The sequence below is a fragment of the Zootoca vivipara genome, chromosome 4, assembly GCF_965207765.1.
Source record: "Zootoca vivipara chromosome 4, rZooViv2.hap1.1, whole genome shotgun sequence".
NCBI classification, from domain to species: Eukaryota; Metazoa; Chordata; class Lepidosauria; order Squamata; family Lacertidae; genus Zootoca; species Zootoca vivipara.
Window position 1 is genome coordinate 39,912,172 of NC_142587.1, and position 24,792 is coordinate 39,936,963.

General features: G+C 41.2%; 1 protein-coding gene across 4 annotated transcripts in view; it reads right to left on the reverse strand.

The window, feature by feature from the left end:
• SH3KBP1 (SH3 domain containing kinase binding protein 1) overlaps nt 1-24,792 on the reverse strand; it is a 139,078-nt gene that overhangs the window by 95,865 nt on the left and 18,421 nt on the right. For 2 of the 4 annotated variants that reach the window (XM_035116820.3, XM_035116819.3), the window contains exon 2: nt 20,638-20,795. In XM_035116820.3, coding sequence (XP_034972711.3) covers nt 20,638-20,795 — 158 coding nt within the window. The remainder of the gene's footprint in view (nt 1-20,637; nt 20,796-24,792) is intronic. The other 2 variants (XM_088667790.1, XM_035116821.3) reach the window with 1 other exon arrangement.

Below are 24,792 nucleotides of genomic sequence, written 5' to 3' on the forward strand. Positions count from 1 at the left end.
ATAGTTGTATCACAGCCTAAATACATTTGATAACAATTTTTTTGAAGATTGCTGCCTTTCAAAACACAAAGCATTTCAAAGGGGGCACATAATCACTATAAAACCATTATAAAATCTACCAATAACAAAATCATAGCAACAGCAGAACAATTCATTTCAGAAGAACAATTCTAACACAGCTCTAATAATGGCTGAACATAAAATACAGTAATAATTTTAAATAATTTTAAATGAACCCACACTTTTGAACTAAAGTAAATTGAAATCTTACGGTCTTAGAGCCCACCTAAAGGAAGTCCTATTACAACAACAACAATCTTTATTACGGTCCATAGACCCATCAATTCGTTACCAAGCGATACACAGCTGGGACACCCCGCCCTCAAACCACTCAGACATCTTACTCAAATTCGGAATAGGAAACATTAGTTCTTGTGACCACCGATAAAAGCTTTGCCACTGCTAGTGTTCTGGCATTTGACCGGTCTTCCAATAGGAACCTGATATAGAAATCCTCTGATTTTCCTGGGAGCAAGGCTAGCAGGGGTGAAATCACTTCAGCCCTAGCTTGCTCAAACTTCCCACAGTGCAGCACAATGTGTTTTATAGAATCTACATCATGGGTGCACGAGCACAGTCTTTCCTGGTAGGGTACTCCTCTCATCCTGCCCTCCAGCACTGCAGAGGGGAAAACATTCAGTCTTGCTTTTGTGAACAGCCTTCGGTAGTTTGGCACTGTCAAGTTTTGAATATAGGCTGCTGGCTTAAAGACATGCCCATATTGTACTCCTACTGCCAATGGACTGCAGATCGCAAGTGCAGATCGCAATATTACATTATGATTTTATTACATGGGAGTCGGTGGGGTGTAGACCCAGGTTTAAATCCACACACAGGCCCTAAAGCTCTTGAACCAGCTCTTGAACCACTGATTCTCACTTGCCTCGCAATGCTGTTCTGAAGGTAAAAGGTGGAGGGACTGTGTCCACCACCTTGAGCTCCTTGGAGGAAAGGCAAGAGATAAATGTAATCTATATATAAATGTAGAAGGGTCATGTTTATTATGGTCCACTTTTCTTGGAAACCGCTTGATTGATTCCACTCAAATTAGAAGGGTCATGTTTATTATGGTCCACTTTTCTTGGAAACCGCTTGACCGATTCCACTCAAATTTGGACACAGCATTCCTTGCCAATACGTGACAGTTTGCATAACCTTGAGAGTCTCCAATTTGCATACCTAACACAGGTAAAAACATGAATTTGTCTTAAAAAACCTAGCACCTTCTAGCGGACGTGAAAGGAACATACGCCATACTGTGTAGGAATAGCACCATAATCCTGCACCCTCAACAGCACCTCGGCTACAGTTTACATACTTGCCTGAAGCCTATACAGACTAGGTTGAATGGAGGTACTGACTCGCCTGGTGGAGGTTGGGAGGAGGAGGGGACTGGATATAGGTTGGGGGATTCAAGGGATGACCGGGGGGGGGGGGAGGAACAGAATAGCCTTTACAGACTAGGTCAAATGGAGGTACTGACTCACCTGGGTGGGGATTGGGGGGGAGGAGGGAGTTGGGAGATTCACAGGGATGAGCCAGGTGGGGGGGAGAGGAACAGAATAGGTCATGGATCAGGACAGGGTGGGGGCAGTCACAAGGATTAGCCACTGCAACGCATGGCAGGGCCAGCTATTAAATAAATAAATCATGTGATTGTCACGGATAATGATTTCCTGTTACTTCAAGAACAAAGGCCGCCCTACCCTGACCAGAGAAGAATGGCAAACCAAGTTGATGCACTATGCCAAAAAATTGTACTAGAGTTTCATAATCATAGAATGTTTAATGGTATAAAATACAATGATGACTGCTACAGAATCTGCTCAGCTGATAAAATGTTGTTACTTTCTTGGACATTTTATGGAAAGGGAAGGTATAAATGTTTTAAACAAGCTACCAAGTCTCCTCTTCTATCCAGGGTAGCTTTTAACAGAACAGTTTTCCCTCCAGACCTTGTAACTGCAAGCATCAAGGCAGATTAGAGGAAAACATCTTTCCAAATGAAAGACTGTAGCTTGAAACACTTGAATCTAATTCCTTTTCAAAAATTTAAGTAATAGGCTTTTGAAATAACATCTTGGGGAAAGCCATATTCAGGCACCCTGAAATCCCTCAAGCAATGAGGGAGAAACAGCTCTATCACCACTACCTTTCTGCACTTGGAGAGCAAATAGCTGCAGCAAGGCACCTGTGGAAGATCAGGGTTCAATATTGCATGTGGCATCCACAAGAGTTGAACTGGTTCTCTATTTCGTAAGTTATCCCTCCATCTTGTGGAAGGCAACAAGGATAGCAAGGGGCTTGGAGCTAGTGCACTCAACCTTCTTCTCCAGCTCATGAGGGATTTAAAATGCCTGAACGGGTCAAATGTAGTTGGCAAATGCAGCTTTAAAACAATGCAGTTATACTAAGCCTTGCACGTATCCCAAGCAAGTTCTACATCTGTATCTCATAAGCCACAAAGGAGCTAATGATCAAAGCACAGCCTTGGTTTCATCCTCGCTTCCATGCTTGCCTCTTTTCCCTCTCGAGAAAGTTCCTCTTCTTCACTTGCTGACTTCCCACTTCCTGCTCTCTCCCCTAGAGCACACAATGCCATACATCTTTGCACATACAGTACATTCAAAATGTAAGTCCTCAGTTAACAAGTGGTAGGTGTAAGGCCATGAACTCAGCTCCCTCCCTATCAAGAGCAAGAAATTGAAGGTAGAAAACAATGACATCTCCCATCAGCAAGAGCTATAAACAGGCAGGGTGAGGTTAAGGACACAATGTGGAAAAACAATGGGAAAAACTTTAAAACAAGGAAAAATGAAAAGGAACAAAACAGAATTCTCAAACAATTACTTAGCTCCTCAACAGTAGCTTTATGAAAAAAATTAGGTTAATACATGGATCTGCTGTGGCATGAGCCACATGAGGATATATTTATCCTTTGTGGCATGACAGCAGTCAGACACACAAAACAGACAATGGTAAATGCACACATAACTGGAGGTGTGGGCAGAGGAAACCCTTGATATAATGCTGGCTGCAACTTCACTCCACTGGCTTTCCACCCTATAAACAACAGCTTAAGAGTAGGCTTAAGAATTCGTTCCAATGTTTTGTTTGTTCAGGTGTTCTGACACATTCTTCCTCTTACAAAATGATTAATGTATCAAAACTAGACACTACATTCTGGGAATCTGAGATTTCATGTGTCAAGATGCAATTTCACATGTCATGTGAAAAGGACCTAGGAGTCTTGGTAGACCACAAACTTGACATGAGTCAACAGTGTGATGTAGCAGCTTAAAAAACCAATGCAATTCTGGGCTGCATCAATAGGAGTATAGCATCTAGATCAAGGGAAGTAATAGTACCACTGTATTCTGCTCTGGTCAGACCTCACCTGGAGTACTGTGTCCAGTTCTGGGCACCACAGTTCAAGAAGGATACTGACAAGCTGGAACATGTCCAGAAGAGGGCAACCAAAATGGTCAAAGGCCTGAAAACGATGCCTTATGAGGAACGGCTTAGGGAACTGGGCATGTTTAGCCTGGAGAAGAGAAGGTTAAGGGGTGATATGATAGCCATGTTCAAATATATTAAAGGACGCCATATAGAGGAGGAAGAAAGGTTGTTTTCTGCTGCTCCAGAGAAGCGGACACGGAGCAATGGATTCAAACTACAACAAAGAAGATTCTAACAGTAAGAGCTGTTCGACAGTGGAATTTGCTACCAAGGAGTGTGGTGGAGTCTCCTTCTTTGGAGGTCTTTAACAGAGGCTTGACAGCCATCTGTCAGGAATGCTTTGATGGTGTTTCCTGCTTGGCAGGGGGTTGGACTGGATGGCCCTTGTGGTCTCTTCCAACTCTATGATTCTATGATTCAAAATTTTAATAAATAAGAGTCAATTATTTTAAAGTCAAAATCTAAACCTTATTCAGTTGGTTTGATAAGTACTCATTAAACTCAACCAAAAGATGTAAGTGCCCACCTTCCCAATTCAGATACCCTTGCCAATTAATATGCTTCATTCGCTATCCTTGTCCAAAACAATTTAACAAGCAGCTCAAGATGCAGTGTTTTCTGAACTCATTTCTGTCCTGTAGAAACTTGTAGGGAGAAAAACAAGCAACAACATTCTGAAATCTAGTGTTTTCCTGCTAAAGACATGTGGCTCAACTTTGCTTTATTTGTGTAGAATGACTGGATCAGCTGAGATTGAACATTACATGTACCATATTACTTGGGTAAAAGCCGTATTGTTATATTAACCATATGAAATTAATTGTGGATTCTGTTGGAGATGTGAAAGGAAGGAAGGATTTAATTAAAGGATATCTGGTTTAGTGTTTACTAGCTAGTCTAAACATGGGTCAGGAGACAAACTACTGCATAGTTGTGCACTTCAGACTCCTCAGAAGCAATGCATAAACATAGAATCATAGAATTGGGAGGAACCACAAAAGTCATATAGTTCAACTGCCTGTAATGCAGGAATCTTTTTGCCCAATGTGGGGCTCAAACACACGACCCTGAGAGTAAGTGTCTCATGCTCTCCAGACTGAGCCAGCATACACAGCTGTACCCTAGATTGCTACCTTTGTTATGAAAATCCATATTAAATAGAGAATTATATTGTCACTACAGAGCACAGGCACAATGCTACTTACGTAAAGGCAACTTTAGTTTTCCACACAGAAAAGAGCCCCAACAACTTATCAGTATTTGCAATGATATGCAGACTGCTTAATTGGATTTTAAAGTGCAGGTCAGGATTCTGTCTGCTCATTGATCAAGGGTGACATTAACAACTTTCACTGTCTTAGACTTTCAGCTTATCCCAATTCAGAAATCCCTTCCTACTGCTTTCCACAAATCTCAGCCTGCGTTATGTTTTCACCCTATGTTGTATGTTAATCTTACAGAAATTACTCTACTAATTAAATGAAAACATTCTGCAAAGAAAGGTCACTAAATTAACATGCAAACAAAGAAAGTTCACAGTCAAAACTGCATATTTTAGAATTATCTCATATCACATCAAGCAGGATCCTAAATGCCAAGCAGCAATTTTCTGCATATGCAGCAGAGCTTTTTGGCCTCCCCATTCCCTATGACAATCTTATGTAATATCCACTCCCCCCCCACAAAAAAGTCCATAATAAAATATAGGACAACTTTCAGCAACGGCTTCTGACTGATGTTTAGTCTTGAGATGGACAAAAGGTTTGTAGGCATTGCACTGTACTACCTAGCACATGCTGGACTTGGAGGATTACAGTCTATTCCCGAGCTTTCCAAACTTTTCATGTTGGTGACATACTTTTTAGACATGCATCATTTTGCATCACAGTAATTCAGTTTTACTAGGAAACCAGAGGTTAAACTAACCCCTTTTCAGCCCCGGGAGAAGTGTGGGGAGCATTCACACAACACACCAACACACTGCAGCTGACACACTAACGTGTTCTGACACATAGTTTGGAAAGCTCGCCTAGTCCATTCCATTAAGCTACTTTTGCCTTCCTGAGAACAGACTGGAGGTCACTTAATTCTAGCTTTAACTGTAGGTTTCTTGGTAGTAGATTTAACTGTAGTAGCTTTAACTGTCCAGTCTCTTAGTAGGCATTCATGCTTTGCAAATTTAGATTGAAGCAATTCATTGTGGGGATTCCAGGTGAAAACATCAAGAAGCAGATTGTGTAAGACTGAAGTCAACCCATACTTGCTCTGTGGTCTACCCAAAACATTTGTATATATAGATAAGGTCAGAGGAATACTAGATTGTGTATATAGAATCAAAAACTAATGCAAATGTGCTGGAAATCTTTTACATTTACTGTATACCCTTACCGTACATTTTCTGCAAAACAGAAAAACAGTGATGTTATCTATTACCATAGCATCCTTACCTTTGTTTGTTTGTAATCATTTTCATCCATAGGCAATTCATAATAACTATATTTTCCCATCTTACCATATACTTTGTAGTTACCGTATGGGAAAATGCTTGTGGAACATTTCCTTAATGATATGGTACAACATGTGTTTAAACTCAGGTGTCGCTATGCTTTCAATAAAGGAGCAAAAGTTCTGCTTGCTGGGAACACAGTGGGGTAACAAGCAGAAGTCACTGCACAATGGAAAAATACCAGAATCTACCCACTCTACCTCTGCATAAATCTTTGCTCTTCAGTATTCCAAATGTGCCTGCAGGTCCACAACTGCTCCACAAAGCAGAAGCAAAAAAGCCAAAATGCTACTGCATGTCAAAAACTTCATGTTAATCAGTGCATTAAGTGTTATTCATTGCTAATTTGCATATACAGGTAACTTGCATACTACTGGGGATTTGGTTCCAGGGGGCCACACATAAATGCAAAACTGCCTAAAGCATGGGCGAACCCAGCATGGGGCAGGGGGGCAACTGCCCCCCCAGAAGCAAAAAATTAAATGGTTATAAAGTGATGAAACAGGCAGCAGCCGAGCGAGGAAGGCAGGCATCCCGCTGGCGACACAGCTGCCCAGAAGGGAAAGGGAATCCTCAGAGGGAGCCGCTTGAGCTCTTGTAAACGCGTGACGGATTGGGGGGGGAGTTTTGCCAGCGAATTTCACGGAGAGAAGGCAGGTGTGTTTCCCTCAACGCTGCGCTTTGTCGTCGCCGCCGTGAGCACAAAGCAGCTCCGCTCCACTGGCCCGGTGCCTCCCGCGCCCCTCACACCTGGAGCGGGGTGCCAGCTCCTCTTCTGCCCGTGGAGAGGGGCCAGTTTTTGGGAGAAGCACTCCTTCGCCCAATCAGCGAGCGTGCGTGCGCGCAGCCAGCGTTCCAGAGAGGCGGCCAAAGCGCCTCTTCTCACTCCTCCTCTCCGCCGCTGGGAAGAGAGGCAAGGAGGTTACCGGAGAGCAGCGAGCGCATCCGGCAATCCCCTGGCATGGTCCCCATGGCTTCCCCCCCGCCAGTTTTGATCCTGGGTACGTCCCTGGCCTAAAGCCAGGAACGGCCAGAACTGCCCTCCCCTAAGGTGGAGGGCTGCTTACTCGGTTCTGGAAAGGTTGCAGGAGCTTCATAGGGCCTTCCCACAACCTTCCCAGAGCCTAGTAAGCAAGTTGCTTCAGTTATGCAACTTTGGGAACGCAGTGAGAGAGCTCTGGCAGTGTCTCAAAGCTGCAATTGCTTAAGTGAAAGCAATGTAAGATGCACTTTAACTTTTCCACAGGGTGCATGTTTACTCAGGTATAGATTATGGGACTGTGTAGCTATCTAAGTAGTAAACCATGGCTTGGAATTATGACCAGGCCTCCTCCTCGACTAAGGTGGAGAGGCAGAGGGACCTTTGTCCCCATAAGTCCAGACCCAGCAGTCCAAAATGTTAAGAGTACAAGCACGGATCAGCTTTTGGATCATGTGCTCCCTTGTTGACCTTCCAATCATGCGTGGCTATTTTATTTCTATTTCTGTTGTTGTTTTTAAAAGAAAACCACAAATTGCTGCTTCATATAAACAGGCAAGCTATGGTTTGTACTTGCTGCCTGGCACATCAGGATTTGCTTCTGGTTTGCAGGCAAGTGTAAACCATAGTTCACACATTTGGACAACATAATTATTGGGGGGGGAGGGGAAGCATCTATGTGGGAGAAGAGGGCGACACAAAAGTGGGCTGGAAGAACATTATTCAGAATGTGTATGAATTGAAAATATTTATTAGGCTCTGGACTAAGCATTTTAATAAGGGGAAACCATAAAAAATCTCCCTTATCTGCCCCCACTGAACTCAAGTTTGGTTCTCAGGGGATGAGAATCACTTCAAGGGGGAAGTGTTAGTTTCCTTCTGGTTCTTGTGCTAAGCATTGTACTGATATGAATGAAGGCGTTTCAAACAAAAGCTGGGGATTTTAGGTCAATCGGTTATGTTTCTGGCTCCGTTTCAGATAAAAGCTTACTCGCAATTGTAGCAAATACTTCATGATAGTCAGCAGTCAGCAAGACTAGGTCCTTTTCAAAAGTGTATTAATGAAACACGTTTATTGGACTCAAGATACATAGAAGGTATTTAAGAACTCTTGAGTATTTTCTTTGTGATTCAAAAAGAACTGTGCTGTGTCTGAGAATCCCATACCATGTTGCAGGAGACCAAATACCTGTGGCAGCATTGCAACCATTCACGATATACTCTCATTTTTTATTTGTGTGTGTGTGTGTCTTTCTACAGTATGCTAGTTTTCAGCGCTTGAATCAGATTATATACCAGAGTGCAATAAAGCTAGACTGGTGACTGGGAGCGGCCGCCGAGACCACATAACACCAGTCCTGAAAGACCTACATTGGCTCCCAGTACGTTTCCGAGCACAATTCAAAGTGTTGGTGTTGACCTTTAAAGCCCTAAACGGCCTCGGTCCGGTATACCTGAAGGAGCGTCTCCACCCCCATTGTTCTGCCCGGACACTGAGGTCCAGCTCCGAGGGCCTTCTGGCGGTTCCCTCACTACGAGAAGCCAAGTTACAGGGAACCAGGCAGAGGGCCTTCTCGGTAGTGGCACCCACCCTGTGGAATGCCCTCCCACTAGAGGTCAAAGAGAACAACAATTACCAGACCTTTAGAAGGCATCTCAAGGAAGCCCTGTTTAGGGAAGCTTTTAATGATTGATGGATTTCTGTATTTTAATGTTTGATGGATTTCTGTATTTTAGAATTTCTGTTTTGTTGGAAGCCGCCCAGAATGGCTGGGGGAACCCGGCCAGATGGGCGGGGTATAAATAAATTATTATTATTATTATTATTATTATTATTATTATTATTATCCAACTCCAATTATGAATTTAAGCCATTTTAAAATTTAAACTAACCTATTGTTGGTGCTATTGTTATAAACTGGGGGGGGGGGGAAATACCCAAAAGTTCTCCAATTTAATAAATGCTTGGAGCCAGACCTTGGAATTAGCAAAATGCTAAAATATTGGTGAGTCCCGTTCTCTGGGACCAGGAAGCCACTTGACAGAGGGGCCACCAGGAAGTGATTAACCGAACAAGAGACAGGGAGAGAAGCGATCAGCTTAACTAAGATTGTGTGCCAGCCAGCAACTGGCTGGGTAGTTTGGAAGGCAATGGGGAAATTGCCAAGGTTCTGAGTGTGATGTCACAGGGAAAATGTAACAGCGGCCATTAGAACTAAGCTGGAAAGCAGGAGCAAAGGGATAGTGCTTAGGATGGCTCTGTCTGCAATGCTGGGCTGCTATGAAGAGCAAGCTGCTCTTGAGATGGCAATGGTTTAAGACAGGCATGTCAAACCTGCGGCCCTCCAGATGTTTTGGACTACAATTCCCATCTTCCCCAACCACTGGTCCTGCTAGCTAGGGATCATGGGAGTTGTAGGCCAAAACATCTGGAGGGCCGCAGGTTTGACATGCCTGGTTTAAGATCTGCACCCCTTTTCATCTAAACTCAGGTGTAAATATGTGTAATTAAACCACACTTCTTAAAGACACTACAGCCTCCACCACAACCTGTTTCTCAACTAAAACACGCCCCTGGGTGAGAGCCGAGCCAGTGAAGATGCTGAAATGACAGCATAATAATTGAGAACAGTGTTCATCTTCAGATGAAGAAATGTGGGCACGGGATCACAGCAGCAGACCCTGCAATACAGCTAGTCATGAATCACACTGCGTAGAGCTACTGCCATACCTGCTAGACTTATTCTAGCTAGTCCCAGGGTGGGAAATCTTTTTCAGACCATGGGCTACCTTTCCCATCTGGGCAACCTTCTGTGAGCTACATGCTGGAGTGGACAGAGACAGAGGCAAGATTGGGCAAAGCAACCAATGCACATTTACTTTTGTATGGCAGGTTGGTTTCTCTACATGCACACGTCTCTATCTTCCATCCAGGCAACCAAAATGCATTACCAAAGTTCACGAACACATTCCAGCCAGGCAAAAACAATCAACGAGCATATTAAGTAAGGCTGGTGAGGGAAGTGACCTGGGGAGAGCCCCAAGGGCCAGGTACAAGAAGACTGGGGGGCTGCATTTGACCTCTCACCTAGTCCATGGATAGCTAATGTCAACAATTTGCAGACAGGGCTGAAGAACATTCCCACCTCCCCACCACAAAATAACCAACCAATAAGAATATTTAAATAACAGCATTTTGACACACACAACAACAGCACATTCATTCTCCCTTCCTTTCAACTTTATTCATTTCCTCACTAGAACAGTACAGTTTCTTCAACATCTGCTACTATATGTTGGCAGAAAGATACGCATTTCCTTCCACATCTTTACAGTGACAATGTGGAAGCCAACAAGCTGTTTCTGCAACAAGCAGCAACAGAGCCTGCCTGATAATCACGTATTCAGGAAAACACAGTACTTCCGGCTATAAAGCGATTGTTCCAAACAAAAGTGAACATTAGATGACAAAGGATATACTGTGTGTGTGTATATATATATATTTCAGAATAAAGTTTAAAATGTAGTTTCTTCCTAGTTCATGCCAATATCTAATTCATAAAATTAATGTTTTCTGTTTATAAAAAAATCTTAGCAATCAGAGTTATCAGAGTTATATGAGGGTGGAAGGAGTTTGCTATATATGTACCATGGGCTAATGGAATCTGAATTGAAGGTCCTATTTTTATTTTAGCCTGCCTGGCACATTCCTAGTTTAAGTGTTCACATGTTTGTCCAACAAATTATACATAGAAAGCACTCTTGGCCTGGGGAGTATATACTTCTGACATTATTGTTAAAGAGAATTATCTGAAAGAGATTTGGGGTTGTAAATATTTAAACATACCCAAGATTAAATGAGAGAGCTGCTGGTTGGATAACATAGCACAAATGAATTGCTTTAATGGGGCCACATTATAACATTCATTTCAAATTGATACACATTAGTAAGGTTTTGGTCCTAGAGAAAATAAGGATGACTTACTCCTATGGGGAAAAGAAATAGAGCACACACACCCAACTTAGAAAGGCCTCATTCAGTAAAAGAAGTAGTTCTATTTGCACAGCTTTACATAAATGACAAAAGGAGAAGCTTAGTCTTTTGAATTTGATCAACTTGGCAGCCAAATTATTCTAATCATTCTAAAGAGGCATCTAAAGCTCTGCAAGGATTATAATTTTTATGTCTATCATTCTGGTTCTTTCAATCAAATGTTTTTCTTTCAATTATGACCTTGTTCCTATGGAAACTATTTGAGGCTTTTGTTACAGTAGAAAGGGTCTTATAAAAGTTAATAATCATTAGCAATAGAGACTGTAAAATATAAACTGTATGCACATAGTTTATACCGAGGGATGCTCATTCAAGGCTCCACTACCACAAGGTGTGCCTTTTCCAATAAAGCACTTGAGACATCATTGAAGAAATTAAAATGAAAGGTTCAGACAAAATGAAAGAGAAAACAGAGCTAGCATTACAAGAGAATCATTAAACAAGCAACTATTAAGAAGCTGGCGGGTTTTGTTTTTCCTGTTAGGCGACAGCAAAAAAAGAGCCAGGTACCTGTTGGTGTTTGACACATGACATTCTGATAGCTGGATTGTTGATCTGCCACCAAAAAAATATTCTCAGAACAAAGGGAGGGGGAGACCCTAAATCACACAGAAAGGAGTATTCCAGAAACTTTTGGAACAATAAGATTATACTAGAAATGCCAGGCACTAGTCAATGTAGAAGACTGAAAGAGCTACGGAGCACATAGCTGTCTTTTATAAACGAGAAGGAGGGTACCAGCTGGGCTCTCAATGACCAATCACGATCTCTATAAAAGAGGCTCTTCATTCTCTTATGAGCAATTAGTGCAGTGCTACAATGCAGCTGCTGATTTAAAGAGCAGAGTGTGATGACAAGATGGCTGTAAGCCCACAATCACAGTTAGATGCTGCAAACACTAAAGGCTGCAGCATTTTCATTCATCTGGGCCTTTCTTTCATTAATAAAAAGCAACTCCCTTGCAGTGATGGTCCTCAGTGGATACAGTGAAGCGTATTACTTAAAAAAAAAAAAAACAAACACAACTATTAGAGATTGCTGCCATTTAGATAAAATCGTTATTTATTTAGTTTACCTTTAACAAAATTTAGAACACCTGCATGTAATTCATCTTCAACGTGTGCTCTGCACCTGACTACTGTGTGGACATTTTTATGTAATGATGCACCAGATACTTGGTAGTATTCAAATATTCCAGAGCTCAAATAAAAATGTGACGTTGCTTTGCATGTAGGGGTGTGAAAGCAAAACTGATTTTCCAGTCTGAAGTGTGTTGAGTTTTCCACCCCATCCCTGATGTCTAGTGAATGAACAAGCATGGGGGTGGGGGGAGAAAACAATTTTGGAATTAATCTTATACAAAATAACCAACACCATCAATTAAAACAGTAATGAATGAAATAACTTTTAAGCGGAAACATTATGATTACCGCCCCTTTTCATCCAAGTTATTTGAACTATTGATGGGCAGAATAATATTCTGGGATTAAAGCTACAACCAGCAAATGTAATGATTGTTAGGCTCTCTTACTCGTGAGTAGGACCCTGGCAGAGACACATGCCCAACTGGCATGTTCTCTCCCTCCTAGTAGATCGTTCAGGAGCTTCAAAAGCTTTCTCCAGCCTGAACATCACAGCGACTGATGCCAACTGACATCAGCACACTTACGGATCCACAGAGTTTGCGCAGTCGCGTAACAGACCTCAGCAACTCAGCATTTGGCTAATCTACGTCTATTTACATATAAACACACACGGAGCACTACAACATGGCTCCTTCTTTCTCGCGCATCAGACAGCAAAGAGAAAGAACAAAGGACAATAGTCCTACTTCAGGAAAAATAGTAACAGAAACATCCTGTCTTTGTCACTTCCCACTCTATGGAATGTAAACATACACTGTCATGTGATAGACAACAATCCCATAAATGCAAACACGGGGAATGAATCTCCAAGCACTGCCCAGTTTGTAAATTAATCAGATGATTAAAGTATATTTCCACATGTTGTATGGGCTAGCACCACTGTTATTGTTGCATATTCTTTTTTGAAACTGAGAAAACTACATAAACATTTCTCATTTACTGGGTTGTAGATACCCCTGTTCTTCAGATATGATCCTCTTAAGCATTCACGTTTGCAACTGACATCTCTTCTGCTTCTCAGACAAGCTGAAAATATGACTCACAGGTGATTCCAGCCCTCTTTGGTTTACATGACATTGGAGTCCAAAGTTGGCACATGAAATGGAGATGGGAGGAGTAAAAGCACACAGTCAGGGCTGTCATCTGCAACCTCACAAACCATGGTTTGTGATAGACAACTGCCTAAACATGGCCTCTGCACCACAAGAGATCTCAAGTGTCACCACCAACATTCTACATCCTCAGCCTGTTCTTTTATCAGGGATGTCTTATACAAGCACAAAAACTGTTTTAACTATCAAGACTACATTGATTTCTGTAAACAGAGCAGACATATTGCTTCCCAAAGTACAAACTACATATAGCTGAGCTAAATTATGACCACACTGTCCAAATGTTTTTCAGCACTACTGCTGAACAATCTGACTCAGTCCTGAAACTGCATTTCCTGTGTGACAACATACTTGGCTCAACTTTGCAGATTAATTTTCTGAGACATGCCACATGTGCAGCTAGTCTATACAACTATTTCAGAACAGGTCGGAATTCTCTCTGTAGCAAAGAACTTGCTACATATCTGAGCAGAACCACAGGCAGATATTGTGGCACCTCTTTACTTGTAGAAACAGCAGCCTAAAGAGGAACTCACTGAATAAAATCTAGACAATGTCCTAAATAAAGAAATAAATGTGTTTTGCCCTGGGGAAGCTGAACCCTGCTTTGTGGAGAAGACGTGTTGGTGTAGTCACTTTGTAGATAAATGTTGACCCTTCGGGATAGGGCAGGTCTAAAATAAAGAAAGCAACAAATTCTTTTTTCTTTTTCTTTTTTCTTTTTGAAATGCATTGCAAAATGCATTCCGGCAGCATTCCAAGCCCCAAGGAAATGCATATTTTGCCTCAATGGAGAAAGCCAAGAATAGAATGGATCAAAAGGCAAGTATCTGCCCTTCCTTTTCCCACATCCCCCAAATCCCAAGAGAGCTGCATATGTAAATTGTGCATGCAAAAAACAGAATCAAAACATAAAAAACCAAACTGAGCTTCCAACCAGATTCTAAAATTTTTATCTAATGGCATTTCTGAAACAGACTAAATAATATTAATTGCATTTAAGTTAAGGGAAATAAAGTACTTAATGTCGGTTCAAGTTATTATCAATACATTGTTGCATTCATAGCTGCCAAGTTATCCCTTTTTTAAAGGGATTTTCCCTTATGCTGAATAGGCTTCCTCGCGAGAAAAGGGAAAACTTGGCAGCTATGGTTGCATTGCCATTCAATCAATCTTTAGACAATAACAAAGTTGAATTTTTTATTTCATTAGGGCTTAAGCTGAAATTCAGCAAAATTTAAATGCTTCTTTCTATACCACGTAAACAATATTTACCACTTATCTGCTTTACATTCACTCTCTTCTGTTTCCTATTTATACACATTGACATCATATCAAAGAAAGAAAAATGTTTATATATAAACATTATTTATACTCTCTCTCTCTCTCTCTCTCTCTCTCTCTCTCTCCCCTGTGGAAAGAATAAAGCAAACCATAAGAGGATTTAAGGGCAATAATCAATCAGGAACATTTTCTCTTCCTAGTCATAGTGTGACATTCAGAACATTCATCAGCATCCAGCCCCTTAATATAACTCACCAACAGTGGAACACCCAGAAGGAAGTACCAATGTGTTCAATAGGGTTTACTCCCAATCAATTGCATTTGAAGACTGCGGAACGATTAGTTTTTATGACTGTGTAGGTGTAAATAAAAGTGAGGACAACACCTGCAGTGCATTACCCTGAAAGAATTCGTTCGATTTGTTTTATACTTCCAGGTATATTACATTTAAGCGTCTTCTCAGTTTGTCTTCCAGCCCACCAAGCTTCACTATACCCTTTCTAAGAGCAGCTTCTTGGATCGAGATCTCACATTGCGTTTTCCAAATTCCAAAACGTCAGACGTTGCTGATAGCTGACCTTTCAGTCAGAGACCTTTCAAATTGGTCATAAAGGGAAAAGATGCAACTTATTTCACCTACAGCAGAGGAGCCAGTATTATACCCTGCCTTAGTCACAATGGCTAACTGATGTTTAATCTCTGGCAATTTACTTCTTATGCTACCTACCCAACTGAATTGTGGAGAAATCTGGATGCTTGCACTTTCTCTCCAATTATAGACAACCTCAGAGAAGAGCCATTACTGATATTAACTTGCAAAAGGACAAGGCGCCAACTCTCAAGGTGTGCATTTGTTGAGAAAAGGAGTGAATACTATGCTTTACAATAACAGGTTTGCTACACTGGTATCAAGAAGGATGAAATGGCAAGTGTCAGCCAACCCACTGTTAACAAGCTCTATATCTGTGTGTGGTAATAACTATGCAATTTGAAAGGACCACCTACAATTAGAGTCTTTAATTCTATGTGCAGTTCATGAATCCCTCCGGTAATTTCGGCCTGTGTATCACTGTACACAATAGAAAGGCTTTATGGGAAAAGAGGTCTCTCTTGCTTTCTTGACCAAAAGAGATGCAGCTGCTCAGCTCCACTCATTTAGCCTGCTGGCAAGGAAACATAACTAAAAACCTTTCAGTTTTGCTAACATGCAGTGGGTTTAAATGGAAGTTCAATGGTCTATTTAGACATCTGCCACTACAGCCAAGAAACTGACATGATTATAGGTACTAATGCCATGATTCACAGCACACTAACCACCTGCAGCCACATCTGCAAAAATGTTGCCAGTATTGTGCATCAACCAGCGGAAACAGCTGAGATCCTGCAGCACATTCATTCAGTAGCTCAGAAGCTGCATCTGGTGAGGCTATCACCCTACTCTACAGGCTGTTTGAAGGTGAGAGAACATTCAGAGAGAAATAAGGTCACTGATGGAGCATACATTTTACCAGCTATCCACAATCGCATCAGATACATTTGCAAACGCAAATTAAAATCAACAAGTACTGGTTTGTCACCTCAGTTTCCTGCTTTATATTTCTCCACATATACTATCAGCAAAATCTTCTCATCTCTGCAGCTGCATAGTCAAATACAATTGTTAGAGGAAAAGAACACTTGAATGAGGAGTGCAACATGTGTGTGTGTTTCTTTGTAACAAAAACAAACTACCCCAACATGTATTAGTACTTATTGGAAAGACTATTATCCTCAAATCTTATAAAAAAATTATTTGCTTATTCAGCAAAAGCTTGTTAAAGGGCAACTATCTGATAAACTTAATTCTCTCCCCATGTGCATTTGAAAAGCTTACTTCTTCCTCTTTTGTCTACTGGAAATTCTCGCAAGGATATTTTAGAAATGAAGGCCTTACCACTAAATTCTGAGCCTTCTTCCTTACCACAATTTCACTTTTTGGCTTGTCCATATTCAAATTAAAGACTTAAGAATAAAATGCAGAAGCTACTATTTCTGTAGTGTTAGTTCACAAGAAGGTTATCTACAAAGCAGAACATCCAAAAGAGACCATTTTCATTAGCATAATTCAGTATCTTCCTGTACAATCATTGCTATGCAGCTGAATTATGGCTAACTTAGTAGTGTACACCCCCCACTTTAATCCCCCAGCACCACTACACCATCTTAACAACAAACAAGTAAATCCTAAAAGAGAAAGTTGGAAAATTAAATAGCCTACATCTGTTTTCAGTCACTCAAAGCTAGATTAGAATCTAGTATTATGTGCATGCATGTATCTGTGCTGTTTCCATTACTCTTCATTTTTAAATCTGCCAGCACACAACAAAGCTCAATCTTCAGTTTGGTAAATTTACTGCCACCTTAAAATAAATAAATCTCTAAGCCAGTTTAGATAAAAACAACAACAATGCAACTTTCAATAAAGTTTCCCCACACAACAGAAAACAAAAATGCAACAATTTCTCATAAATAAAAACTGAACAGTGTGCATAACAAAAGAAGAGTAATTCCAGTGCTGTGTGTCCCACTAACCATCCTAAGCAGCTTCATTTTGCACTTGCTCCAACTTCTGAACCAGACAAAAGGGTAGTCCCTCATACAGCTCAGTACAATAACCTAATAGTGAGGTTTACCAATGTATGAGGGCAATCCCTTATTGGACCACAAGTTGGTAATGGGCACTCCAATCCAGTGTGGTCATCTGTGCCTCTAGGGCAGGCACCCCCAAACTTCGGCCCTCCAGATGTTTTGGACTACAATTCCCATCTTCCCCGACCACTGGTCCTGTTAGCTAGGGATCATGGGAGTTGTAGGCCAAAACATCTGGAGGGCCGCAGTTTGGGGATGCCTGCTCTAGGGAGTTAGCACCACCCCAAAATATCCACCTGCTGCTACAGAGGGAGTGCAACCCCATCCAGACCTGGGAATCACCCATTCATAAGTTTTATGTCATGTCAGAATTTATTCACATTTTATTAGCCTTTGTCCAATCCATGACTGCATTCAGGTAACAGTTTAGGATATGCTTGGCTTCTCCTAATTCAGATGCTACAGAAGAAAAGAGCTTAGTATGACACCTTGCTCCAAATCTTCTAATGACCCCCCCACATCACCTCTGGCTTCATATAGGTATTAAATAACACCAGGGTGAACATTTTACCCTGTGGCACCCTACAGATGAGCTATGAGTAGACAGAGACACACTCACCCAGTCTACTCTCTGCAACAAACAGTGAAACTAGAAAAATAAAATAAAAAGTACCCCCAATCCACATCTTGTGGAGGCTGCCTGGGGGGATACCATGACCAAAGGTATCAAAAAGCCACAGAGATCCAAGAGAATCAAGGCAGCGGGGAACACACATCACACAACAAAGTGTTCACCACACCATGAAGCAGCCGGGATGGTCATGGGCCAAGAAAACATATAGTAGGCTGCACAGCGGCAAGCATCTTCTTCATATCCCCAGGCATCAACAAAGGAAATGGGTCCCACAAAGGACAGCATGGTGCATCATATACTTCAACACTGTATCAGTGGAAGCACTCAAGCCTGCATGGAGGCAGGCAATGTTGTCCTCAAAGTGCCTTGCAAAATCATCATGGAGACTATGCTGATCTCTTGCTTCTATAAAGTATTTGTTCTTGAAGTATTTACCATTTGCTGCAGCCCTTCAGAAAGCCATGTCCCTCCCCAGTCTTTAGGGCATAGGGAAGGTAAACAGCGTTTCCGTGCGCTGCTCCGGTTCGCCAGAAGCAGGTTTGTCATGCTGGCCACATGACCTGGAAGCTGTCTGCGGATAAACGCCGGTTCCCTCGGCCTATAGAGCGAGATGAGCGCCGCAACCCCAGAGTCGGACACAACTGGACCTGATGGTCAGGGACCTTTACCTTTACTTTACACATCAGGTCCAGCCAGCATCGTGTTCACGGAAGTTAGTCAAAAGTACCTGGAACATTTGTGGGATGCTGTTCTAGTGGGATTCTCACAGAACACATTCCAGAATTTCAGATATACTTTCAATCCTCCATATAAAGCATTTTCGAGTAGTATTTGGAAGAATAAAAGGCAGCATGACTTCAGTGCTAGCATACACAGGAAACATTTAATATGCTACTACTGTACCAGTTACTCCAAAGCTGTTCAGGTTCACATATTGCAAACGTGATTGCAAAGAACTCACAAACTAACTGTTGCACGTTACTTTTTTAGGAAAAAAAATATTTACTGAATTTAGAAACAGCAGTTCCACTTAAGTGTTCCCAAAATTGTTTATCCACACAGCACTCTCCATTTCCGATACAGCTATTCTTAGATCAGGTACACATGTGTGCTCGTTACTTGATGAGTGGCTTGCAGTGGCTTGCATTTCTGCATGAGCCACCAAAGAACTTTCACATGACCTCAATAAAATGCAATTCAATGGACTTTGTCTACACTTTCAGCTGTCATTCATCAGGTTATGCACATGTCTCCAAATACCGTACTAAGTTACTCCTTTCCTAGAATTTCAAACTGCATTGCTAACAAACAGTAACCCACATTTAAAGATTCAAGTTAAAACAGCCAGCCTCTCTGCCTCCTATCCTGTTTCTTATTGTAGCTATCAGTGGAGAAAATAAGGAGAAAGAACACAGCAAGTACAAATGGCTTCAGACAGGCTAGATGCCTATGCCATTTCTAAGGCAACAAAAGTACTTGCACTTATTAATGAACTGGGCCAATTTGCTTGGTCTTCTCAGATTTACTGCAAACCTTCCAAGCCCATTTAGATGCCATTTCTCCTTTCAACACTGATCTAACACTATTTATTTGCAAGTCATCTTACAATTTAACAAACACAATGTTAAAACCAGTGAAAACAGTCGTGATGCAGCATCGTTCTGTATTTATTCGGTTTACAGAATCTCTGTATCGCTTTTCAATGAATACTTAGAGAGCAGTGCACAACATGGTAATTAAAAGAGGATTAAAATTAAAGCACCATCTATGTAAATTAATTGCCTAAAAACAAGCTGAAAAGCTGGGTAAGGTGATGTTTCACAAATAAGCAAAACAAGAGGGAGCTAAACAGGCAGCTGGTGAAAAGGCATTTGAAAGCCCTGATGCAGCTTCTCGGGCCCTGCTTCTTGAAGAAACAAATCTGGCCTTGGAATAAGCTGGAACTAAAAACCAGGTCTCTCCATATGATTTTACATCCAGAGCCTAGGACTGAATTGTGTCCAGAAACATAGTGGTTACCAATGTAATTTTTCAATACCAGTATACCGTGACCATTCAGACTTAAATTCCAAGCTAAGTCACACAGTGGTATCTTTTACCAATTGCAGTTTCCAAACCCTATTCACAGACAAACCCAGGAAAAGTGCATTGCAACATTCCACCACTGAAACTGGATCATAGCTGTCACCTGAAAATTCAGGAATAAAGCTGGGTATGACAAGTACCTCCAAGCTGTAAACAAGATATTTTAGGAACAGCATAACCCCATCCCAAGCAGGCCTTTCCCCTTTCAATCATTCAACAGTTTCCCCAGCTGCCCTTACTTTCATTTTGGCTGGACTGAACATATTTCACCATGTGTAAGGGCCAAATATGTACAGATGCATATATAACCTCCTTACCCTTAAAGGGGGAAGGAATAGAAACAGCCTGGGGGGGGGCTGCTATTGGGTGCTTAGCCCCTTTCCTATAGGGAATCCCACACAAACTCACTCAGGTGGCTTATTGTTTCTTCAAAAATAGCTGGAGGTGTGCAATTCTGGGGTGAGAATGGGGAAGAGCCAGTGGAAATGGATGGTGGGAATGTCACTCCCATCTGCCTTTAACATCTACTATGACCCTTTGAATTGTCTTTTATGACGACTGGTCTTGTATAAACTTCAAAAGTATTTTGGAGATGCACGCATACACGTCACCAAGATAGCAAACCTGCATTGAAACAAGAGAATACAGGGCAGCAACACAAGAACAGTAACAGTTTTCACTTTGTACTCACTCTTACAAAGTTGTCAGGGAACAAACCTCTTCTGCCTTTAAGCTGTCCTTCCCACCAACCTCCATCATCTTTTCTGATATTGGTGATTATGTCACCGACAGTGATTGTCAGCTCATCATCATGCTGAGCCTTGTAGTCAAACTCCACTATCGCCTCCACTGGAAAGGGAAAAACATAGCCATATGTTACAGAATTTAAACAAAAAAACCCAGAAACACAATTCAAGAAAGCTCAGCAAATATATTTTTGTAGCTCTGCAGATTTAATGAACCACAATTTTAAAATGTGCAGCAATTTCACCAGCAGCATTTAATGAGCAAACAGCTTGGAAAATAAATTTAGGAACCAAAACTAAATGTAATGATCAACTATATATATCAGAGAGAGGGGGGGGAGAGGGAGGGAGGGATCTCATATAAAAAAAACCTGGCCCTAATCAGCTATCATTAATAGCATGCATATAATTTATACATGCATACAATTTAATATATACAGTACTGTACATGCATATATATATGCATACAATTTAATCTAAGTAAATCTTATCAAGTTATAGAAAAGTGCTAAAGTATACTTAGAACATTAGAGATCTAAACACAACAGGACCCAAATCAAGAGTTAGTTACCAGAGTATCTCAGAAATATTTCATATATCCTTCTATATCGAATATAAAAGGATCCAGTGGTCTTAGTAGACCAAATATAAGTTGCTTAACTTCAGGCAACAAGGTGATGCAGCAGCAAAAAAAGGCAAACGCTATTCTAGGCTGCATCAAAAGAAGTATAGAATCCCTAATGAAGAGAAGTAATAGTCCCATTCTATTCTGCCTTGGCCAGACCACATCTGGAGTAGTGTCCAGTTCTGGGCACCACAAATATAAATAGGATATTGACAAACTGGAAGGTATACAGAGGAGGGTGACCAAGATGATCAAGGGTCTGGAAACCAAGCTTTATGAGGTGTGGTTGAGGGAACTGACCTGAGAAAGAGGAAACTGAGAGGAGATAGGATAGCCACCTCCAACTAACTAAAGGGTGGTCACATGGAGGTCACATGGTGGATACAGAGTTTGTTTTTTCTTGCTGTGGAGGCTAGGACTAATGGATTCAAGTTACAAGAAAGGAGATTCTGATGCAACATCAGGAAGAACTTTCTGACAATAAGAGCTTTACAACAGGGAAACAGATCCCTGTGAAAGGTGGTGGACTCTCCTTTCTTGGGAGGTTTTTAAAGCAGAGGTTGGATGGCCATATACAGGGCGAGCCCTTTAAAAGAGGCCCCATGGATACAGAGTACACATGTTCCATGTGGCCCTCCAACTGTTTTTGGGACTACAATTCCCATCATCCATGACCACTGGTCCTGTTAGCTAGGGGTGATGGGAGTTGTAGTCCCAAAACAGCTGGAGGGCCAAGTTTGGCCATGCCTGGTTTAGACCATACTTCAATCACATTTTGCCTTGCATGGAACTGGTTTTCCTGTCACTCGTTTCTTTCTTTATATACCTCTGTTAATATTTTTTTTCTAACACAAAATGGAAAAACCAAACCTTTGGCAATCCCAGTAGTGGCGTATTCAATGTTTTTCAACATCAGGCCATGGGTAGTCAATTGCATTTTTAAGAGGTAATGAAAATGCTTCAATGTTCCAGAATGAGATTTGGAGTATTGTTGGTATGCTGTTTGGAGTTGGCGTTTTCCCCCACAGGAGCAATTCTTAGTTGTTGTCACCATTGATACAAACATCTTGGTAAATAACCATCCCAGTAGTACTATCCTGTTGAAGCAGCCAGGCTGTCAGAATCCCAAACAGCTGCATTTAGAAATCCCAGACTCTTTTGGAGTAGAAACATCCCCAGGACACATTCCTTCAGCATATTTAGCACTTAAGAGGTTGAAAGGAGCAAGTAAAGAAATCCCAACAAGCGTCAGCTTTCAATGCATATCATTTCTGCCTGTGCCGTAAGTGACTGCTGGTGTTGTCAGGGAAACAAGCAGCTGAGACAGTCGGGGTAATGTTGACCAATGCAGTTATTAAGAGGATAAAACATTAGATGGCCACGCCTATATTCTGCAGCAGTCAATTTTCTCCAAACATGAGAAGGGGACCACTGCTTCATCACATTGAGTGTGATGCCACTTAACCTTTAGAACGTCCTCCCATTACCTATCAGATGGACACCTCCTCTACTGTCTGTTCAGCACCTGTTAAATATGTTCCTCTTTCAACAAGCTTTCTAAAATCCTTGTCCCAGTTGGTATCTGTCTTGAATTTGAATTCAACTGATGGGTGGGGTTTTATTATTATTATTATTTGTTGTTGTTGTTAGCTGTTGCTGTTTTAAATTGATTTTGTACTGTATTTGTAATTGCTTTTTAAATTTTATATATATATATATATATATATATATATATATATATATATATATATATACACATACCCAAGGGCTTTGTTTTATAAACGTCATGATATTGTACATTTCTTCAGGATGCTTCACAGGCAGCAATTCATAAATAAGATTATTAACAAGAACAACAACAACAACAACAACAACAACAACAACAACAACAACGTATCTTAAAGAAATTTGCTCCTGACAGACCCAGATTAACCAATTCACATGTTATTGGAAGTTGTTTAGAAACAGAGAGTTATATATCAAGCATCCAGGAGGATAGACACTCCTGGACAGGCCATTACATCTTATTAAGTTTGCCACTTAATAGCCTCTCTCACTGCTACCTTGAATCTGCACAGACATACAGAATTCCAACAGTATAACCCTTTGTACATATTTGCAGTATTCCCACATTAATAAAAAAGCTGTGACAAATGTTAAAAGTCTGAGAGCTCCAATTAAAGTCAAACACAAATCATTCACTGACTCCTGTAGGTCATAGGCTTGTGTTCAACTAAGGCATACTTGAAGCGCCTTTGAAAGCAACACTTTGAGTTAGTCTTAAGTCCACTGAGTTTCCTGGAAATATTGTGAATATGATATAGTGAACATCTCCTCAGGTATTCCCTCCAAAGAAATCTGTAACAAACCAGTACACGTGATTTTTGATCACAAGGTGAAAGTTTGTTCCCATGCTAACACAATCGGTTGTTAAGGACATTCTATAACAGTGAAATCGGAACAGCAAAAGAAAACCCCCGTAAGGTGGCATTAAAATCAATTATTACCAATGCTGCTATAACCATAATGAATCCACTGTCAAGAAGCCTGGAACAGAGATTTTAGACTGATATTTAGAGACAGTAAGATACCTTTGTCAAAGGCACCGACTGTGTGCAACTCAACGGCTGCACAGAAGGAGTGGTTTAGACTGTTGTTTCCCCTTTTATAGTTAACTAAAGTTTGCTATGCCATCTGAAACTGATTAACATTAACCATAGTTAGTTTAAGCGAGCACTGTGCCAAATCTCGGCCCATTTTCTATTATTCTGTTTCAGGCATTGTTTTCCTGCTTTTTTCATAATGGTGAGGGGAGACAACATAGAAGAAATTTAACTATATGAGGTGACTGAGATAGTCAAAATGTGGTAAGCAGCAGAGCAGGGCTCTTCACACACACAGGCTTCCTTGCCTGCAATACATCCTAGACTTCCCAAATGACCACTCAGCATCAGGTGTCCACATCAATCATTGTTGTTGTTGTTGTTGTTGTTGTTGTTGTTGTTGTTGTTTACTAAGGAAAGCTTTATGGGTGAATCTATAGTACCCAACTACAGGTGTTAATAGAATGATATAGGAAGCTGCTTTATGTTGAGTTAGACCATTGGTACATTTAGCTCACTACAGTCTACACACCAGGGGTCAGCAACCATTTCCAGCCATGGGACGATGGACTCAGACCATGTGGTGGACCAGACTATATTTTTTGGGACGGAAATGAACAAATTCCTATGCCCCACAAATAACCCAGAGATGTATTTTAAATAAAAGCACACATTCTACTTATGTAAAAACATGCTGGTTCCCAGACCATCCCCAGGCCAGACTGAGAAGGCGATTGGGCCGCATTCGGCCCCCGGGCCTTAGGTTGCCTACCCCTGGTCTACACTGCCTAACAGCAGCTTTCTGGGGTTTCAGAAAAGAGTGCCTTGAGATGCTGGAGAATGAACCTTGTACTTTATGCATGGAAAGCATG